The sequence below is a fragment of the Pseudophryne corroboree genome, chromosome 8, assembly GCF_028390025.1.
Source record: "Pseudophryne corroboree isolate aPseCor3 chromosome 8, aPseCor3.hap2, whole genome shotgun sequence".
In the NCBI taxonomy this organism is placed as follows: Eukaryota; Metazoa; Chordata; class Amphibia; order Anura; family Myobatrachidae; genus Pseudophryne; species Pseudophryne corroboree.
In genome coordinates, this window is record NC_086451.1 from 267,720,849 (window position 1) to 267,740,055 (window position 19,207).

General features: G+C 46.7%; 1 protein-coding gene across 2 annotated transcripts in view; it reads right to left on the bottom strand.

Moving 5' to 3' along the window:
* Positions 1 to 325: 325 nt before the first annotated feature.
* Positions 326 to 19,207, bottom strand: part of ATP1B4 (ATPase Na+/K+ transporting family member beta 4) — a 129,056-nt gene continuing 110,174 nt past the window's right edge. The window contains exons 5-9 of one of the 2 annotated variants that reach the window (XM_063937229.1): positions 15,328 to 15,432; positions 11,725 to 11,921; positions 10,277 to 10,333; positions 2,667 to 2,759; positions 326 to 1,273 (exon numbers count right to left, since the gene is read on the bottom strand). In XM_063937229.1, coding sequence (XP_063793299.1) covers positions 1,115 to 1,273; positions 2,667 to 2,759; positions 10,277 to 10,333; positions 11,725 to 11,921; positions 15,328 to 15,432 — 611 coding nt within the window. In that variant the 3' untranslated portion in view covers positions 326 to 1,114. The remainder of the gene's footprint in view (positions 1,274 to 2,666; positions 2,760 to 10,276; positions 10,334 to 11,724; positions 11,922 to 15,327; positions 15,433 to 19,207) is intronic. The other variant, XM_063937230.1, reaches the window with a different exon arrangement.

Genomic DNA, 19,207 nt, shown 5'->3' on the forward strand with positions numbered 1-19,207 from the left:
GGTATGAGTCTTACCCGGGATTCAAGATCCTTCCTTATTGTGTACGCTCGTCCGGGCACAGTACCTAACTGAGGCTTGGAGGAGGGTCATAGGGGGAGGAGCCAGTACACACACATGTGATCCTAAAAGCTTGCTTTTGTGCCCTGTCTCCTGCGGAGCCGCTATCCCCATGGTCCTGACGGAGTCCCCAGCATCCACTACGGACTATGAGAAATAGATTTATCGGTAAGTAAAATCTTATTTAATGTAAGCCTTCCCACTTCAGCCCCCTGGTAAGGTATTTAATACAATAAAGAATGTAATAGAATAAAATACATATACAAAATAACAGTAAACCAACATCTGTTTAATATTGCAATAAAAGACACAAAAATGTGTCCACAATGGTTTTAAATTAAACATAACTTACAGTTTTAGATTATTTAATACTGACATATTCATTCTATATAAAGGTTTATAGGACCACTAAACCTAAAATACAGTTTCTCTTATGCTAAATAGCTACTAATATTTAGACATGTGCATGTAAAAGTTCCAGCAGCTTATCACGGTGGGAGGTATTTAAGGAACACGCCCTGGGCACAGGGGCAAATATCATCCTAAACCCGCTGACGGACGCTACAGCTAGCCACTTTTAGCCACCTTTGGCATAGAACAATAGTTGAAACAGAGCTTTAGAACTTATTATATAGTGATTATATTATATTAGTGATTGTATTAGTAGCTCTGTTATATAGAGCAACTATTATGTTAGGTTTAGCTGTCATAGAATGAGAACTAAAAACTGCTGTGTGGTAGCTCACGAATATGTGGCTTTTCCTGTGAATGTGAAGGCACCTATACATGGACGGGATTGCCAAGTCATAACATACAGTGCTGTTTATGAGTTGAACCTTCTCTTTCTTACACTTTGTTGAAGTTGAGTATGTGGCTTGTACTGTATGTCCCCTGCACTACAAGAAGAAGTTATACACACGACAGTTGAATAGAGATTATGTATATACAGAATGTTCATTTTAGGCACCAATAGAGGGTACATACACACTAGTCTGACAGTGTAAGTTAACAGCTTTTTTTGTGAGGCTCCTGAAGAAAGTTAAACATTTGGGCACATTCATCCAATATTCAGTATGAAGACTACTCTGCCCAGGAAGCGGTCCGTCTTATGATCATTAATAATGTCATGGCCATGTATTTTGCATTGGATGGTGACATCGTGACCTCTTACCACCTCTGCAAACTGCATTGCAACTAGAGGTGAAGTGTAATTTACCTAAAACAAAAACAAAAAAATATGTTACAGGCACACATTTCTCTATGATAAACATTTTATAATTATGTACATTTCTTAATGTTCAAATCAAACGAGCAACAACAAAAAAAAAAAAAAACAAGAATCTGGTTGGTAGACCTCCCAGTGTCCTGTGACCTTCACCAGCTGTTCACTGTCTAATTGCTATTTTTTTAGTGCAGCATAAAAATTTGTCAAAATTAGTCAATATATTCTTAATGCCGTAAAACCAATTAAATGATGTGTGCTTTAAACTAAAGTTAGGCAATGCTGGCTACTTGGTGGTCAATGTAAGTAGACAGATATTAATACTGGACTGGTAATGTGGCCACGACATGCCCACACACACACACAGGCAGCAAGTGGTTATTTGGTAAACAAGAAATATTTCTAAATTGTCCTAATCTATTCCCATTGGATTATTCACGGCGTGCCAATTGCTTTAGGGCCACCAACAGGTCCATATTAGGCCACTAAACTAGATTTACTAAAGCTCTATCATTTTCTAAATGCCATAGAGAAATGATAGACAGCATCTGATTGGTTGCTATGGGCAACACCTCCATTTGTCAGTTTTAGAAGCTTTAATAAATCTACCCTAAGGGTCTACTTCAGTAAGGATTGCATTTGCCAAGCTGCTCGCAACAGTTTTGCAAATGCAATTCTCAGCAATGCAAATGCTAGAGGAGGTGCATAGCATAGCACCTCCTTCCCGCATTTGTGATAGCAACACTGCAATCAATGCGATTGCATATTGGGATGCACATCGTGACCACCAGTCACCATGTTCATTTGTGATGCAGGCTTGCTGTCACGGGGTGGCTTGCGAGGCCAAGGAAACTGTGTCTCGTGACACAGTCCTTGGTGTCGTCACTCCCAGAAAACGGGGGGGCGACACGCCCTTGTTTCCGGCAATGCCGGCCACCCTGTTCACCTTACTGCATCTGCTTGGCAATCAGCCATTCGCATCCCTGCAATGCAATCGCAGGACCATTGAGAAACTGCGATTGCGATCCAACTTGAATTAAGTGTTTTACAAAGACAGCTGAAGAAACTATTGCCCATAAATGTTGTGTTAGGTTATTTGCTTGCATCACTAAAACCTGCTCCTCACAAGGATGAAACAGTTACTGGTACCTGTGTGTGGCCTCTAAACAGTTTTGTAAAAAAAAACATTTGGAGTTTTTGGGAAAAACCTGTTCTCAGCTAGTACCAGGCACACAGACATCCCAGTTCATCCCAGTCGCCTGGCGTCACCAGTATAGGAGTGCTACAGTTCTTGATCATACAAAATCTCCGACCATACTGTGGATGCATATAGATAAAGTTGTCGGGAACTGCTAGGAAAATAATATTTCATAGAACGTATACTTACATGTGTAAGCTTGCCATAGTATGGGAAATACATAAGGTCAAAGTAATTTGCTGGGTAGAAATTGACTGCTCCTAAAAGACTTTCATCACCTCTCTAGATAAAAAAATATGATTATTACATTGTAACATTTATTTGAGGAACGATTAGTAAATCTACTAATATTGAGCATAGTCCATCTGCAATGCTATTCTGATGATCAAAAAAGAAAGAAAAAAAGCAGTACTGATGCATTGTCTATATTTCTCGTTATAGTTTTACATTAGGCGTAATATTGCTTATTGCACAGCTGTAGGTGAAAGTACCTTTTCTTAAAAGAATTACTTGTACATACTTGTTCAATGATTTGTGAGCTTGCCAAGTGCATTCTGTATAGTATATAGGTGGGCCTGACTAGGCATATTCTTGTTACATCTGCACTTGCGCACTCCCTTAGGAAAGTCATGCACATTCCTTTCTAAGGGCTTCAGTTTACCTGAGACATATGTTCCTGTATAAAGCAGACCTGGACTGACATAGGGCCTGATTCTGAGGTTGGCGTAAAGCAAAAAAAAAAAAAGACCAAGTAACTGTGCACCTGAACAAACCATGTTGCACTGCACAGGGGTGAAAATACATGTATTTAGCATGCAGGGTACATGCTGACTGCTTTTGCATGCAGCCCACAAATGCTGGGCAGCTTTATTTTTACACTGCTCAAATCTAAGGGGGTATTCAATTAGCTGCAGTATTTACCCCATGACTACTGTAATTAGCGGCAAAAATCCCAGCAGTGGGAAAGTCTATTCAATATCCATTTACTAATACTTTTTCCTGCACTTAAAACTCTGGTTTTGGGCGCGGAAATCCACTGATTCCGTGGTAACTGTGGAATCAATTTGTTTTCTCTTACGTCCTAGAGGATGCTGGGGTCCATATTTGTAACATGGGGAATAGACGGGTCCACTAGGAGCCATTGCAACTTTAAGAGTTTAATAGTGTGGGTTGGCTCCTCCCTCTATGCCCCTCCTACCAGACTTAGTTTAGAAAATGTGCCCGGAGGAGCCGGTCACAGCTAGGGGAGCTCTACAGAGTTCTTCTGGTAAAGAGTAAAAAATTTTCTTTCAGGTTTTTTTATTTTACAGGGAGGCTGTTGGCGACAGCCTTCCTGCAGCGTGGGACTGGGAGGGAAGCAGTGTCCGCCCCGCGGGGTCTTGAGCCACTGCTCCCGCTGACTGGATGGTGGCTCCAGAGGGGTCTGATCGCGCCCCGCCGCAGGGGAACGCTCGCCCCGGCAACAGGCCGCCACCCCCTCAGAAGCTGAAGTGTGGCGAGTCAGTCACTTTTCCCCCTTGCAAGCGGGGGGACAGGGTGAAGAGGGCGGCTAAGGGTCAGGAGCGCGGTTGTTCCCGTGCTCCTGGAAGGCTCAGCGGTACCTTGGTGTGGCGCTTGGGAGGGAGCGCCCTGGGCCAGCTCCGGACCCTGCACTGGTTTTCTTCAGCGTGTCGGGGTCTGCGGACCCATGTCAGCATATTCCTCCGGCCAGTATAATCATCTTGTGAGCGGGAAGACAGCGCCATTGAAGGGGGCGGAGCTTCTCCTCAGAGCGGACCCAGCAGCGTTCAGCGCCATTTTTCCTGCCTGCAGCTGCGGTTCACTGGATCCAGGTCCCTCCAGAGCTTTCTCCAGCAGTCTGTACGGTACCAGGGTGCTGTAGAGGGGGGGGGGGGGGGGGGGGAGTCTGCTTAAAGGCTGTGTCACCTATTAAGGGACATAGTCAGCGCTGGGAAGGGACTCCCTTTGCCTGAAAAGCGCTGTGTGTGGGTTGGCTCCAATCTCTGTGTCTCTCTGCCATTCTTGGGGGGAAAACTCTGTCCTCGAAATACCCTGTGTGTTTGTGGGGTGTTTGTGTGTGTGTGCAACATGTCTAGGGACACTGTCTCATATGCTGCGGAGGATTTGTCTTCCCAGGAAGACTCCATTCCATGTAATCAGGATTGCACTGTTTTAGCTAGAGATGAGCGGGTTCGGATTTAACGCCAGAATTAACGCCAGTTCGGTTTTATCCGGATTTTTTCTATTGGCTATCCAAAACACGTGACATCCGTGAGCCAATAAGATGCCGTTTTGAGAACCGAGTAAATCCGAGTAAAACCGAGTAAAACCGAACCCGCTCATCTCTAGTTTTAGCCCAGATCCCAGCTAGAGGGCCAGAATGGTTAGTCTCTCTGAGGGGGACTATTTCCCAGATTTCTGATAGGGTGGCTAGGACTGAGCATGCCAGTCAGGTCCTCCAGTCCTCTATGGTAGTATGGTCTGATCCTGCCTCCTCGGGGTCCCTTGCGGTACTTTCTAATAAGCGTGCGCTTGCAATTATGCAGGATGACACGGACACCGACTCTGACACTGCAGACGGTGATGGGGAGGTGTTGCGGTGGGGTGCAGTTGATAATTGAGGCTGTTAGGGATGTTTTACACATTTCAGACACAGCTCCGGAACAGGTGGTGGAGGCCTTCTTCACAGATAATAAGAGGCCCCCCCTCACTTTCCCGGCATCCAAGGAATTGAATGCTATCTTTGAAAAGGCATGGGAAACTCCAGAAAAGAAATTCCAGATTCCCAAGAGAGTCTTGGTGGCTTTTCCCTTCCCAGAGGAAGATAGGAAGAGGTGGGAGTCCCCGCCGATAGTCGACGCCTCTGTATCCAGGCTGTCCAAACAGGTAGTTTTACCGGTCCTGGGATCTACCGCGTTAAAGGATCCAGCAGATCGCAAGGTGGATGCTACGCTGAAATCCATTTACACGGCTTCGGGGGCTATATTGCGGCCTACTATAGCCTGTGCTTGGATTGCTAAAGCTATTGTCAGGTGGTCGATCACTCTGCAGGAGGAATCGTCTACGCTGGACAAAAGTGACGTTGATTTGTTTTTGCGTAATATTCAGGATTCTGCAGGGTTCCTGGTGGATTCAATGAAGGACCTGGGTTCCATGGCTGCAGGGATCTCCTCCATGTCAGTCTCGGCTCGAAGAGGTCTCTGGCTGTCCAACTGGTCTGCGGACGCGAAATCCAGGAAGTGTGTGGAGGCTCTATTTGGGGAGGCGCTGGATGCGTGGATTGCCACAGCTACTGCGGGTAAGTCTCCTTTTCTCCCCTCAGCTGCACCGGCTTCGAAAAAGCCCTTTTCATCTAACACGTCACAGTCCTTTCGGGCCGCGTGGCCTAGGAAGAATAAGCCTTCGAACATCTTCAGAGGTGGTCGTGCCAAAGGAAAGAAACCCGCTCCCGCAGGTTCCCAGACCCAGAAGCCCGCTTCTGATACCCCTAAGTCCTCCGCATGACGGTGGACAGCTAGGCCTGGAGGAAGGGCAGGTGGGGGCAAGACTCCGGCAGTTCAGCCACGTCTGGGTGTCGTCGGGACTGGACCCCTGGGTTCTGGATATAGTGTCCAGGGGGTACAGACTCGAGTTTCAAGAGCCCCCGTCTCACCGTTTCTTTAAGTCAGGCTTACCAGCGCTGCTGGCGGACAGGACAATTCTTCTGGCGGCAATCAGGAAATTGGTGGTGTCAGAGGTCATTGTTCTGGTCCCTCTTCAGCAACAGAACAAGGGTTATTATTCGAACCTTTTTGTGGTACCGAAACCGGATGGTTCGGTACGGCCTATTCTAAATTTAAAGTCTTTAAACCCTTATCTCAAGGAGTTCAAATTCAAGATGGAGTCTCTGAGAGCTGTCATTTCAGGGCTGTCGGAGGGGGGAGTTCCTGGTGTCCCTAGACATCAAGGATGCTTACCTCCACATTCCCATTTGGGCACCGCATCAAGCTCATCTCAGGTTTGCGCTGATGGAAGATCACTATCAGTTCCAGGCACTGCCGTTTGGCCTCTCAACAGCACCAAGGATCTTCACCAAGGTGATGGCGGAGATGATGGTTCTCCTCCGCAAACAGGGGGTGAACATAATTCCATATGTGGACGATCTCCTGATCAAGGCGTCATCCAGGGAGAGGTTGTTGCGGTCCATTGCGTTCACGACACAGCTGCTCAGGAAGCACGGTTGGATCCTGAACCTTCCGAAGTCTCATCTGGAGCCGACAAGGCGGCTGTCTTTCCTGGGAATGATCCTCTACATGGAAGTGCAGAGGGTATTTCTCCCGGCAGAGAAAACATTGGTGATTCAAACAATGGTCCGGGATGTCCTACGGCCTACCCGGGTATCGGTTCATCAATGCATACGCCTTCTGGGGAAGATGGTTGCCGCCTACGAGGCTCTGCAGTACGGCAGGTTTAATGCTCGACCTTTTCAACTGGACCTCTTGGACCAGTGGTCGGGCTCTCACCTACACATGCACAAGAGGATACGCCTGTCTCCAAAAGCCAGGATTTCACTCCTCTGGTGGCTACAACTTCCACACCTTCTGGAAGGGCGAAGGTTCGGAATTCAAGACTGTATCCTTCTGACCACAGATGCAAGTCTAAGAGGTTTGGGAGCGGTCGCTCTGGGGGAAACCTTTCAAGGACGATGGTCGGATCAAGAGTCACTTCTCCCAATAAACATCCTGGAACTCAGGGCCGTTTACAACGCCCTTCTGCAAGCAGCACACCTTCTACAGGATCGGGCTGTTCAGGTGCAGTCGGACAAAGTGACCACAGTAGCCTACATAAACCGACAAGGCCATGGCAGAGGTGTCAAAAATCCTCATCTGGGCAGAAAGGCACGCGGTGGCGATGTCGGCAATCTTCATTCCCGGCGTAGACAACTGGGAAGCAGACTTCCTCAGCATACACGATCTCCATCCAGGGGAGTGGGGCCTCCATCCGGAGGTGTTCGAGGAGGTAACTGGTTGGTCGGGGGTTCCTCACATAGACATGATGGCCTCCCGCCTCAACAAGAAGCTACGGAAGTACTGTTCCAGGTCAAGAGACCCACAGGCAGTGGCGGTGGACTCACTGGTAACACCTTGGGTGTTCAAGTCAGTATATGTGTTCCCTCCACTTCCTCTGATACCAAAGGTTCTTCAACTCATGAGAAGAACAAAGGTTCTGGCAATCCTCATTGCTCCGGACTGGCCAAGGAGGGCTTGGTACGCGGATCTGCTGGATCTTCTGCTGGAAGATCCGCGGCCTTTGCCTCTTCGGGAGGATCTGCTTCTGCTGGGACCGTTCGCTTATCAAGACTTACCGCGGCTACGTTTGACGGCATGGCGGTTGAACGCCAGATCTTAGCTCGGAAGGGTATCCCGAGTGAGGTTATTCCTACCCTGATACAGGCCAGGAAGAGGCTAACGTCTAAGCATTACCATTGCATTTGGAAGAAATATGTCTCTTGGTGTGAGGCCAAGAAGTTCCCGGCGGTGGAGTTTCAACTGGGACGTTTTCTCCTTTTCCTGCAAGCAGGGGTGGATATGGGACTAAGGCTGGGCTCCATCAAGGTACAGATCTCTGCTTTATCCATCTTCTTCCAAAAACAATTGTCTGTTCTTCCTGAGGTTCAGACCTTTTTGAAAGGGGTTCTGCACATCCAGCCTCCCTTTGTGGCACCTACGGCTCCATGGGATCTTGATGTGGTGCTGCAGTTCCTACAATCTGCTTGGTTTGAGCCTCTACAGGAGGGTGATCTCAAGTTTCTCACGTGGAAGGCTTCTGCACGACGCGTGTCGGAATTGTGGGCTTTATCTTGTAAAAGCCCCTATCTGATCTTCCATGAGGACAGGGCGGAACTTAGGACTCGTCCACAGTTCCTACCTAAGGTTGTGTCGGCTTTCCACATCAACCAACCTATTGTGGTGCCAGTGGCTACTGACTCCTCAATTACTTCAAAGGCCTTGGATGTAGTGAGAACTTTGAAGATTTACGTGAAGAGGACGGCTCGTCACAGGAAAAGTGATTCCCTGTTTGTCCTCTATGATCCCAAAAAAAATTGGATGTCCTGCTTCTAAGCAGTCAATTTCACGCTGGATCAGGTTCACTATCCAGCATGCTTATTCCACGGCAGGATTGCTGTGTCTGAAATCCGTAAAGGCCCACTCTACTCGTAAGGTGGCCTCTTCCTGGATGGCTGCCCGGGGTGTCTCGGCGATACAACTCTGCCGAGCAGCTACTTGGTCTGGGTCGAACACGTTTGCCAAGTTTTACAGGTTCGATACTTTGGCCTCTGCTGACCTCCGGTTTGGTCAAGCAGTGTTGCAGGAGCCTCCACGCTCTCCCTCCCGTACTGGGAGCTTTGGTACATCCCCATGGTACTAATAGCGCTTCGTTTTCCTGCATTGGTTTTGGCTCAGTGTTACCTGGCTCCTAGGTAAGTTCTGCGTTATTTACTGTTTCAGCTGTTGCTGAGTTGTTCTGGCATGTTGGCCGCATTTTCATGTTTGTGTGAGCTGGTATGAATCTCGCCACTATCTGTGTAATTCCTTCTCTCGAAGTATGTCGTCTCCTTGGGCACAGTTTCTAGACTGAGTCTGGTAGGAGGGGCTTAGAAGGAGGAGCCAGCCCACACTATTAAACTCTTAAAGTGCCAATGGCTCCTGGTGGACCCGTCTATACCCCATGGTACTAATATGGATCCCAGCATCCTTTACGGACTACGATAAAAGGATTTACCGTTTCAGGTAATTAAAATCCTATTTTTTCCCCCGAGCTTGACCAGATTTTTTGTTTTTTTTTCCGCAGACTTGCTCATGAAGCTGTGAGGTTCTGTCTGACTGTGGGAACTCGCATATGAGGTATTACCCGCTAAATCAGGGATGGGAACCTTTGGCCCTCCAGCTGTTGTTGAACTACACATACCAGAATGCCTTGCTACAGTTTTGCTATTTGCCCATGCTAAAACTGTTGCAATGCATGCTGGGATGTGTAGTTCAACAACAGCTGGAGGGCCGAAGGTTCCCCATTCCTGCGCTAAATGAATACCTCCAGCAAGGCAATTAGCCCTGGGGAATTGAATTCCCCCCGTGTCGCTCTGCACATGTTACATCTGCCACACCTGCAGTGCAGCATGGTTTTACCAAGGTGCACAGTTACATGGTCTTTTGTGCTTTTTTCCCACCTCAGAATCAGGTTTAGAATCTTGTCTCTTTTTTTGAAACCAGCAATTTTTGCCTTTGTATAGTCTCTAGTTGCATGGGCCTTTTAAATTATTCTAAACCAGTTTGTTAGGTTCTGATCTTATTTGAGCCTACAGTATGTGAATTGCATTACCATCTTATATTTAGTCATTAGCTAACTACTGTGGCTATATAGAGGGCCATGAAGTTCAGCCATTGTTACTGATGCCTCCAGGTAATATTTGGGTGTAATCGGTAACAATTGGCATTACAGTGGCCCCATTCTCATTCAGGCCATGCAATCAGCACATGTGCATTGAAGAGGACACTGGAAATGGAATATTTGGGAATTTTGCAAATCCACATTCTGCTTCTTGCGTTATGTTTTTTGATTCTCTCCTTTGATTCAGCCAAGAGATTCATTGGAAAAGTAGTGTGGAAATATGAAACCTAGTTTTCTTTACAGTCCTTAGCCTCTCCTCAATTAGTAAATCTATACAGATGCCATTTATCATGCATATGAAAAGATTCATTCTAGGTTAAATCTGACAATTATTAAGCAATCTTAAATTAAGCACTGAGACATTTTCTTACATAAATTCCACAGGTCACATTTATTGGTGTTCCAGAACCAGCTTTAAACCCGAGAATCTAGGAAAAAAATTATGTTTATACCGTAAAACAAATATCATTTATCTCTTTAGTTGTATTGCTTTCATCAATTACAATTTGCTAGGGGTGTCACACTTTGTTTTTATTCTCTTAATTATGGATGTTCAGAGTTATTAGCATGGCTAGGATACCAGCTTGGTTATGACTAAATCCAAGTTGGCTAAAGGACCTCTGACATCACCAGGGGGAGGGGCAAGTTCAGCGTATGGGACCTGAACTGCAACTCTACCATACCAGCTTTAATCTACGAGTACAGTGCATAAAATAAGATGTGGGAATATATCCTCCCAATAAGTGCTTTCAGTTCCTGAGGATGCAAACATCTGTAAACATCCATAGTTATCTCCAAATATTGCCATTATACAAATGTCTTCAGTATATAATTGTTTGATACATTTATTTCTCAATCTATTCTTTCATATCCCTAGATCTGCAAAAATGTTTGGTAAGTATATAATGTTATTTTTGTATAGTAATATATTCAGTGCAGGTACAGCCATAGGCATTGAGGGTGAATGCACTCTAAATTAGATATCCGACATACTCATACCCCTTTATTTAATGCCCCTTTGTCCACTACTTTTGGGTGAACATAGATGGTTGGTTGAAGCCAATTATAAAAAAAGGAAGGGAATAAAATAGTAATATAACTCCATGACGGTGGTCCCCGTTGACCATTGCTGTGCTAGTCATGTGCATTGTGGGCCAGATGCAGGTACTAATAGAGGTCTGGATGCATGTACAGTACGGATTATGCGCTGTTGGACGCAAAACAGCTGCAGATGTCAAGAGATTGACAGTCTGCAGCCATTTGGGGGTGGGGAGGGACTGGCGACGGCAGCCTTTTCACAAAATGGAGCCATGTCAACCCAGGATCTCTGTCTTTCAACAGTGATTTCCTGCCCTCTTAGAAGGAGTTGCAGCAGCCGGCCTGAGTGACCCCATGGGTCACTCAGCCGGCCAATGGCGTTGCAGGTGATCCAATACTGCATCCTCAGATACAGCACTCGATCTCAAATGCATGCAGGAGCGTCTACTTACAACAGACTAGTTACCAAACTGTCAAAATGACAGAACAACACAACAGTAATGTCAGCGCCGGCAGCTGTGCGTGCCCGAGTGAAGCAACACTTGAAATGCTCCATCGGGCACCATCTAGTGGCCGCTGGTACGCAAAACACTTGAATTCCTCCATAGAGGTGAGGAACAGCGTTAGCCCTTTATTATATGGGATGCCTCCTACTGCATTACCATATCTGAGCATCGCTGCTGCTCACTTAAACCGCATCTCTATCAGGCCATGTGAGCCTATTTGATAAATAGTACTGACTGTTTAATTGTCGCTCATTGTTTGTTTTTTTTTCTTTTACCCGGTTCATCTTTAGCAAGAAACATGGTTTCCCTTGAGAAAAACCAAAGGTCGGGTCCTCAATTCCAGAGCAGTTCTGTAGTTGTGAGCGTAGGAACAGACAGGCTTTCCTCTCCTCATGCTCCTCTCCTTCCTGGAGGAAGTACTGTCCTGGCGTACATTCCACATTGTTAGCTATTTGTGTGTCATCGTCATAGGCTATGAATAAAGAAAACATACCCGTTACCTAATGAAAGGCATGTGTTGCCTCATGAGTGGGGCCAAACGTCTCCCCTTGCACAGTGTTAGCAGAGAGTGATAGGAAAAGCGTGGTGTAAAAGAACAGGGTGCAAGCAGTGTCAGAAAATATTTGTTTGACTGCAGTACATATTGGGTAAAGGAAGGGTTCATTTCCAGCAGAACTTCAGCTTCAATATTTTATCTCGTTTTATATATCTGGACAAGGAACCGGTTATTTCCCCCAAAGCCTATAGCAATCTCAGAGTAATGCACATTCAAGGTATCCCGTCACAAGACTGAGCAATCTCTTACAACCAAGTCTAATACACGAGATCTCGTGGCAAGTCAGTCATAACTACTGTAGGTGATGTATACTAGTAGAACTCTACTATGGTTGCTACAGTTGAGAAATGACACTCTTCATTGGTTTGGCCTGCATCAATATATTTCCAGATTCCATGGTAAGTTGTTTATCAAATCTCCGACTGCTCTGTGTTTACATTATTGGCAGAGTTGACGGCCTGATTCATGTTTGTAAGTAAAGCAAATTATCAAGCAACTGGGCAGAGCCATGCTCCACTGCAGATGGGGCAGATGTAACATGCAGAGAGTGTTAAAGTTCAAACTGAAATCTTAACTGCAGTGTAAAAATAAAGCAGCCAGTATTTACCATGCACAGACAACATATAACCCACCCAAATCTAAATCTCTCTGCACATTACGTCTGCCCCACCTGCAGTGCAGCATGGTTTTGCCCAGTTGGTTGATAATTTGCTTTACTTATAAAAATGAATCAGACTCGGAGTGCGGTAAGTGTGCAACAGAAGTGTACGGGGATCATAACCTATTAGCAGAGTTTATCTAATGTCCTGAGGGCCTAGTTCAAGGTTGATTGCAAAACAAAACAATTGCAGTGTATTTACTAGTATAAAGCAGCCAGTATTTACCCTGCACAGAAACGGGATGTAGTTATATGACCGGCAGTCAGGAGACCGCCGGTCACAATCCCTCCCCCTATATCCGGCCCCCTCACACTCCTGACAGTCAACCAACACAGACTATTCCCACTTGTGGGTGTCCACGACACCGATTGAGTGGGAATAGAACCCGTAGTGACCGCAGGTCGCCACCGTGCCTGCAATTTGGTGAGCGCAGGGAGCCCACACTGGACTTGTTGCGCTTGCCCACCCCCGCCGGCATTCCGCTGCTGGTCACGCATACCACACCCACAGAACCAATATAACCCACCCAAATCTTACTCTCTCTGTACATGTTATATCTGCCCCACCTGCAGTGCACATGGTTTTGCCCATTAGAGGAAAATATGGTTTGGCAATCAACCTTGTATTAGGCCCTGAGTGTGGCAAGTGCACAGCAAAAGTGTACTGAGACCATAACCTATTGGCAGAGTTTATCTAACGTAGTAAGTGCACAGGGGAAGTGTACTGGACCCATTACCTATTGGCAGAATTTATCTAACGTCCCGAGTGCGGTAAGTGACAGCAAAAGTGTACTAGGACCATAACCTATTGGCAGAGTTTGTTTTTTGTCCTGAGTGTGGTGAGTGCACAGGGGAAGTGTACTGGGCCCATAACCTACTGGCAGAGTTTGTCTAACGTCCCGAGTGCGGTAAGTGTGCAGTAGATGTGTACTAGGACCATAACCTATGGGCAGAGTTTGTCTAATGTCCTGAGAGTGGTAAGTGCACAGGGGAAGTGTACTGGGCCCATAACCTACTGGCAGAGTTTGTCTAACGTCCTGAGTGCAGTAAGTGTGCAGTAGACGTGTACTAGGACCATAACCTATGGGCAGAGTTTGTCTAATGTCCTGAGAGTGGTAAGTGCACAGGGGAAGTGTACTGGGCTCATTACCTACTAGCAGAGTTTGATGTCCTGAGTGCAGTAGGTGTGCAGTGGAAGTTTGCTTGGCCCATAACCAGTTGGAAGAGTTTGTCCTGAGTGTGGTAAGTGTGGTATTGTCCTGAGTGTGGTAAGTGCACAACATGCGCGCATAAGGGAGTAAGTCCAGACAGTGAATTTGCGTAATCCTGGGTATTGGTTTATTAATTGGGTAGAAATAAAGGTAGCAGTAGATACAGGGTTAAACAGGCACAGGTTCAATGGATGGTGAATGCAGCCTGGAGCAATTGGGTCTGCTGGGTGTTGTAGTTCACCAGGTGGTTATGGAACATACACCCCCCTACTATGTTGCGGTGTTTAAGCAGTGATAGCACAGTGTAACAGGGAACCTGTATGGGCCTTAGAAGGCTCTGTAACGCTGGGGTGTCTTAGGGTGTGTCCAGGGCGTAACCAGAACTTTGTGGGCCCCATAGTAGCATTTTGAAGGGGCCCCTGTCCAAATGCTTCTAAAGAGACACATCTCCACATCAGTTGTTCATTTTATGCCCCGTAATAGTGCCCTAGTTCATTTTCTGACCCACAATAGTGTCTTAGTTAACGCTATGCCCAATAGCAGTGCCCTAGTTTATTTTATAAACCATCATAGTGCGCATTATATCACACAAATACAATACAGAAAACCCACTTCCCCAGTTCTTATAAAGCCACAAAACAGTGCCTCAGTTCATATTATGCCAAGATATAGTTCAGATTAATTTCTGTAACAATATAAAGCCCTACAATTTATTTTATGCCACATTACATTAAGCAGGTGCAGGGGCATTACTAGATATATTTTAGGCCTCAAGGCAAAGGTTTGTAAGGGCCCCTATATACAACTCAATTGTGAAAGATGTATATAACACACGTAACTGTGAGAGGGAAAGGGGGTCCTCTCATCTTTGGGCCCCATAGCTGCTGTACTACTTGCACTTATGGTAGCTACGCCTTTGGGTGCGTCCTTTAATGCAGAACGCCACTGGAGAAAGATGTGCTGTGTAGTCTTGAATGCGCAGTAGCGCATGATGGAGTTCAGACCTCCTGAGAGAGCCACGCCGAATCCTAGTGCCTGTCAGCTCTGGAGCCATCAACATTTCATATTTACTGCAACTGTGCTAAAAAGTAGTCAAGAGTTTTAGTCTCTCCGCTAAATCACAACCCCCCACACCCTTCCCCCTTCTTCCTGTCACAACTCTACAGGGGGCGTAACTGCCACGCCCCCTGTATGAAGCCATGCCCCTATTTTCCGCCTGGGGCGCCAAAAGGGCTAGAACCGGCCCTGCTGATCTCATATTGGCAACCACCTCTTCTTGCATAATCCTCAGTTTCACATTATATATGAAAACATATTAAATGGCACAGACATCATGGATTCATAGAAACATTGAATTTGCCGGCAGATAACAACCACTTGGCCTATCTAGTCTGCCCACGTACTTTTGGTTCTTGCCTGAAAGATTTCTCGTGACAAAGAAAAAGAAAATTACCTTCAAGAAATGTCTGCAGACTCTCCGCATAGGGCAACCATGTGCTATTCTCTGAAGAATTAAATGTGTAATGCAAGTCACTGACGTGTGGTCTTATTGTTAGACCTAGAAAAGAAAACTAATCTCACTGTTAAGCTTTAAGTACAGTTATTCCAGTAGACTATTATAACCTGAGTGCATAGCTGATATGACACAATGGCACTTACTGTGATAGACTCACACTAACAGGCATATTCAATTAGCTGCGAGGCTTACCTTGTGGCTAATTGCTATGCTGGTCTGATTCAATTAGCGGAGATTACGCTGACCGTGATTCACTGATGGTGTACCTTTCCTCGCAGCTTCTTGAGCTGTGTGGAAAAGTAAGTGAGAAAACAGCACAATCAGGGGATCACGCTCGGTGCAAAAACACATTGATTCAGCAGTTTATGAAGAATTAGTGAGTCTTCGCACAGTACTCCCTAATTTTAGGCGTGGGGAAAAAGAAGATTTATGGTAAGAACTTACCTTTGCTAAATCTCTTTCTCCAAGGTACACTGGATTCCACAGGGAATAGCATCGGGGTGTAGGGTTGGATCTTGATCCGAGGCACCAACAGGCTAAAGCTTTGACTGTTCTCAGGATGCCTTGCACCGTCTCCTCTATATCCCCGCCTCCAGGCACTGGAGCTCAGTTTTGTTAACCAGTCCAATGCAGTAGCAGGTAAAAGAGATGATAAAAGTTAGTAGCCACAGCGAACCACATTCTCACGACAGGAGAAGGTACCAGCGGCTAATGCCATACAAACCCAAAGAAGCTAAGTGCGTCAGGGTGGGCGCCCTGTGGAATCCAGTGTACCTCTCAGAAAGATTTAACAAAGGTAAGTTCTTACCATAAATCTCCTTTTCTGCAGCGGGGTACACTGGTATTCCACAGGGAATAACATCGGGGATGTCCTAAAGCAGTTCCTCATAGGAGGGGACGCACTGTAGCGGGCACAACAACCCGGCGTCTAAAGAAAGCATCCTGGGAGGCGGAAGTATCAAAGACATAGAACCTGATGAACGTGTTCACTGAGGACCACGTAGCCGCCTTGCACAATTGTTCTAGGAATGTGCCACGGCGGGCCGCCCAAGAAGGTCCAACAGACCGAGTAGATTGGGCCTTGATAGTAGCAGGAGTTGGAAGTCCAGCCTGTACATAAACTTGTGCAATCACCATTCTAATCCATCTGGCCAGGGTTTGCTTATTCGCAGGCCAGCCACATTTGTGAAAACCAAAGAGAACAAAGAGAGAATCAGACCTCCTAAGGGAGGCGGTTCTCTTCACATAGATACGGAGAGCCCGTACAACATCCAAAGACCGCTCTTTGGAGGACAAATCAGGAGAGATAAAGGCCGGAACCACAATCTCTTGGTTATGGTGGAAAGATGACAACACCTTAGGTAGATATCCAGGGCGAGTTCTAAGAACCGCATGGTCACGGTGAAAAATCAGATAAGGAGACCTAAAGGATAAGGCACCCAAGTCTGAAACCCTTCTAGCAGAGGCAATAGCCAGCAGAAACAAAACCTTAAGCGTAAGCCATTAGAGGTCCACAGATTCAAGAGGTTCAAATGGAGACTCTTGCAGGGCATCCGGAACAACCAACAAATCCCAAGGAGCCATAGGGAGGTTGAATCCATAAAATACCCTGAGTGAAGGTATGAACGTCAGGCTGAGTCGCAATTTTTCCCTGAAACCACACTGATAAGGCAGATATATGAACCTTGGGGGAGGCCAGATGAAGGCCTAAGTCCAGGCTCTGTTGCAGAAACGCCAAAAGTTTGGTAGTACTGAACTTGTATGCATCAAAATTCTTAGTCACACACCAGGTAAAGTGAGAATTCCAGACTCTATAATAAATGTGAGCTGAAGCCGGTTTGCATGCTTTCAACATCGTCTGAATGACCATCTCAGAAAATCCTTTGGCCCTCAGGACTGAAGCTGCAAGAGCCACGCCGTCAAAGCCAGTCGGGCCAAATCATGGTATACACAGGGGCCCTGAACGAGGAGGTCTGGGCATTGAGGAAGTAGAAGAGGACGCTCTATCGAGAGACCCTGCAGGTCTGAGAACCAATGCCGTCTGGGCCACGCTAGAGCAAGTAGAAGAAGCATTCCCCCTTCTTGCTTGAACTTCCGAATTACCCTTGGCAGGAGTTGCACTGGAGGGAACACGTATGAAAGTTCCATGGAATTGCCAGTGCATCCACGAACGCTGCTTGAGGATACCTTGTCCTTGCTCCGAAGACCGGAACCTTGTGATTGTGTCAAGACGCCATCAGGTCTACATCCGGTAGGCCCCACTTGTCCACTAGGAGTTGAAATACTTCTGGATGAAGGCTCCACTCTCCTGACTGTTGAGGAAGTTTGCTTCCTAGTTGAGGAAACCTGGAATGAACACTGCCGATATGGCTGACAGATAGCGTTCTGCCCATCAAAGAATCTTTGACACTTACAACATCACCATGCGGTTTCTAGTGCCACCTTGATGATTTATGTACGCCACTGTGGTGGCGTTGTCCGACTGTACTTGAACAGGCCTGATCTGTACCAGAGGCAGGGCCAGTTCCAAAGCATTGAACACTGCCCGCAACTCCAGAATATTTATCAGGATGAGAGAGTCCTCCCTGGTCTACCAACCCTGAAGAGAGTTGCTCCAACCCCGCAGACTGGCATCCATCATTAGAAGGACCCAGTTGGAGATTCAGAAGGGACGACCCCTGCTCAAGTGTTGGTCCTGAAGCCACCAGCTCAGTGACAGACGAACTTCCGGAGTCAAGGAGATCATGTGAGATCTGATCCGGTGAGGCAGGGTGTCCCACTTGGAGAGGATTAACCTCTGCAGAGGGCGGGAATGAAATTGAGCGTACTCTACCATGTCGAAAGCTGACACCATGAGACCTAGTACTTGCATCGCCGAGTGTATCGACACTCTTAGGCGAGAAAGCAAGTATCTTATCCTGTCCTGAAGCTTCACAACCTTCTCCGGAGACGAGAACATCGTTGGTTGTGTGTGTCCAACAATGCCCCCAGGTGCACAATGCTCTGAGCAGGGACCAGGGAGGATTTCTTCTAGTTGATGAGCCACACGTGGGCTTGCAGGAATTGGACCGTCAGTTCCAGATGATGGAGAACCTCTGGGGAGTTCTCCAGGATCAAAAAGTCATCGAGATACGTCAGGATCCTGATACCCTGACGGTAAAGCAGAGCCGTCATAACCGCCATGACCTAGGTGAAGATTCTCGGAGCAGTGGCCAGTCCAAAAGGTAAGGCCGGGAATTGATAATGTAGGTTGCCAATAGCAAACTGCAGGTACTGCTGATGCGACATGGCAATAGCTACATGTAGGTAAGTATCCTGAATGTACTGTGATACCATATAATCCTTGGGCTCCAAGGCCAGAAAAACAGAGCAAAGAGTTTCCATACGGAATTTGGAAACCTTCACAAATTTGTTCAAAGACTCGAGGTTGAGAATGGGCCGTGAGGTTTCATTCGGTTTCGGAACTAGGAACAGCGTTGAATAGTACCCCCTGCCTCTCTGATCCAGAGGCACCGGCACTACCACTTCTGTGTCCAGGAGGGATTGTACCACCAAATGGAGAGTTTTTGCTTTCACCGGATCCGAAGGGATATTTGTTGAGCAAAACTGGTGAGGGGGCGTGTCTTGAAAGAGATGGCATATCCGTGAGTGACGACCCTTACCCAGGCCTCTGAAGTGGTCTGTAACCATAACTGAGCAAACCTTAGAAGTTGGCCTCCCACCCTGGGATACCCCAGGAGGAGGCCCGCCCCGTCATGCAGCAGGCATGTCTGGTTTGGAAGCAGGCTGACGGGCAGCCCAGGAATGTTTAGGTTTG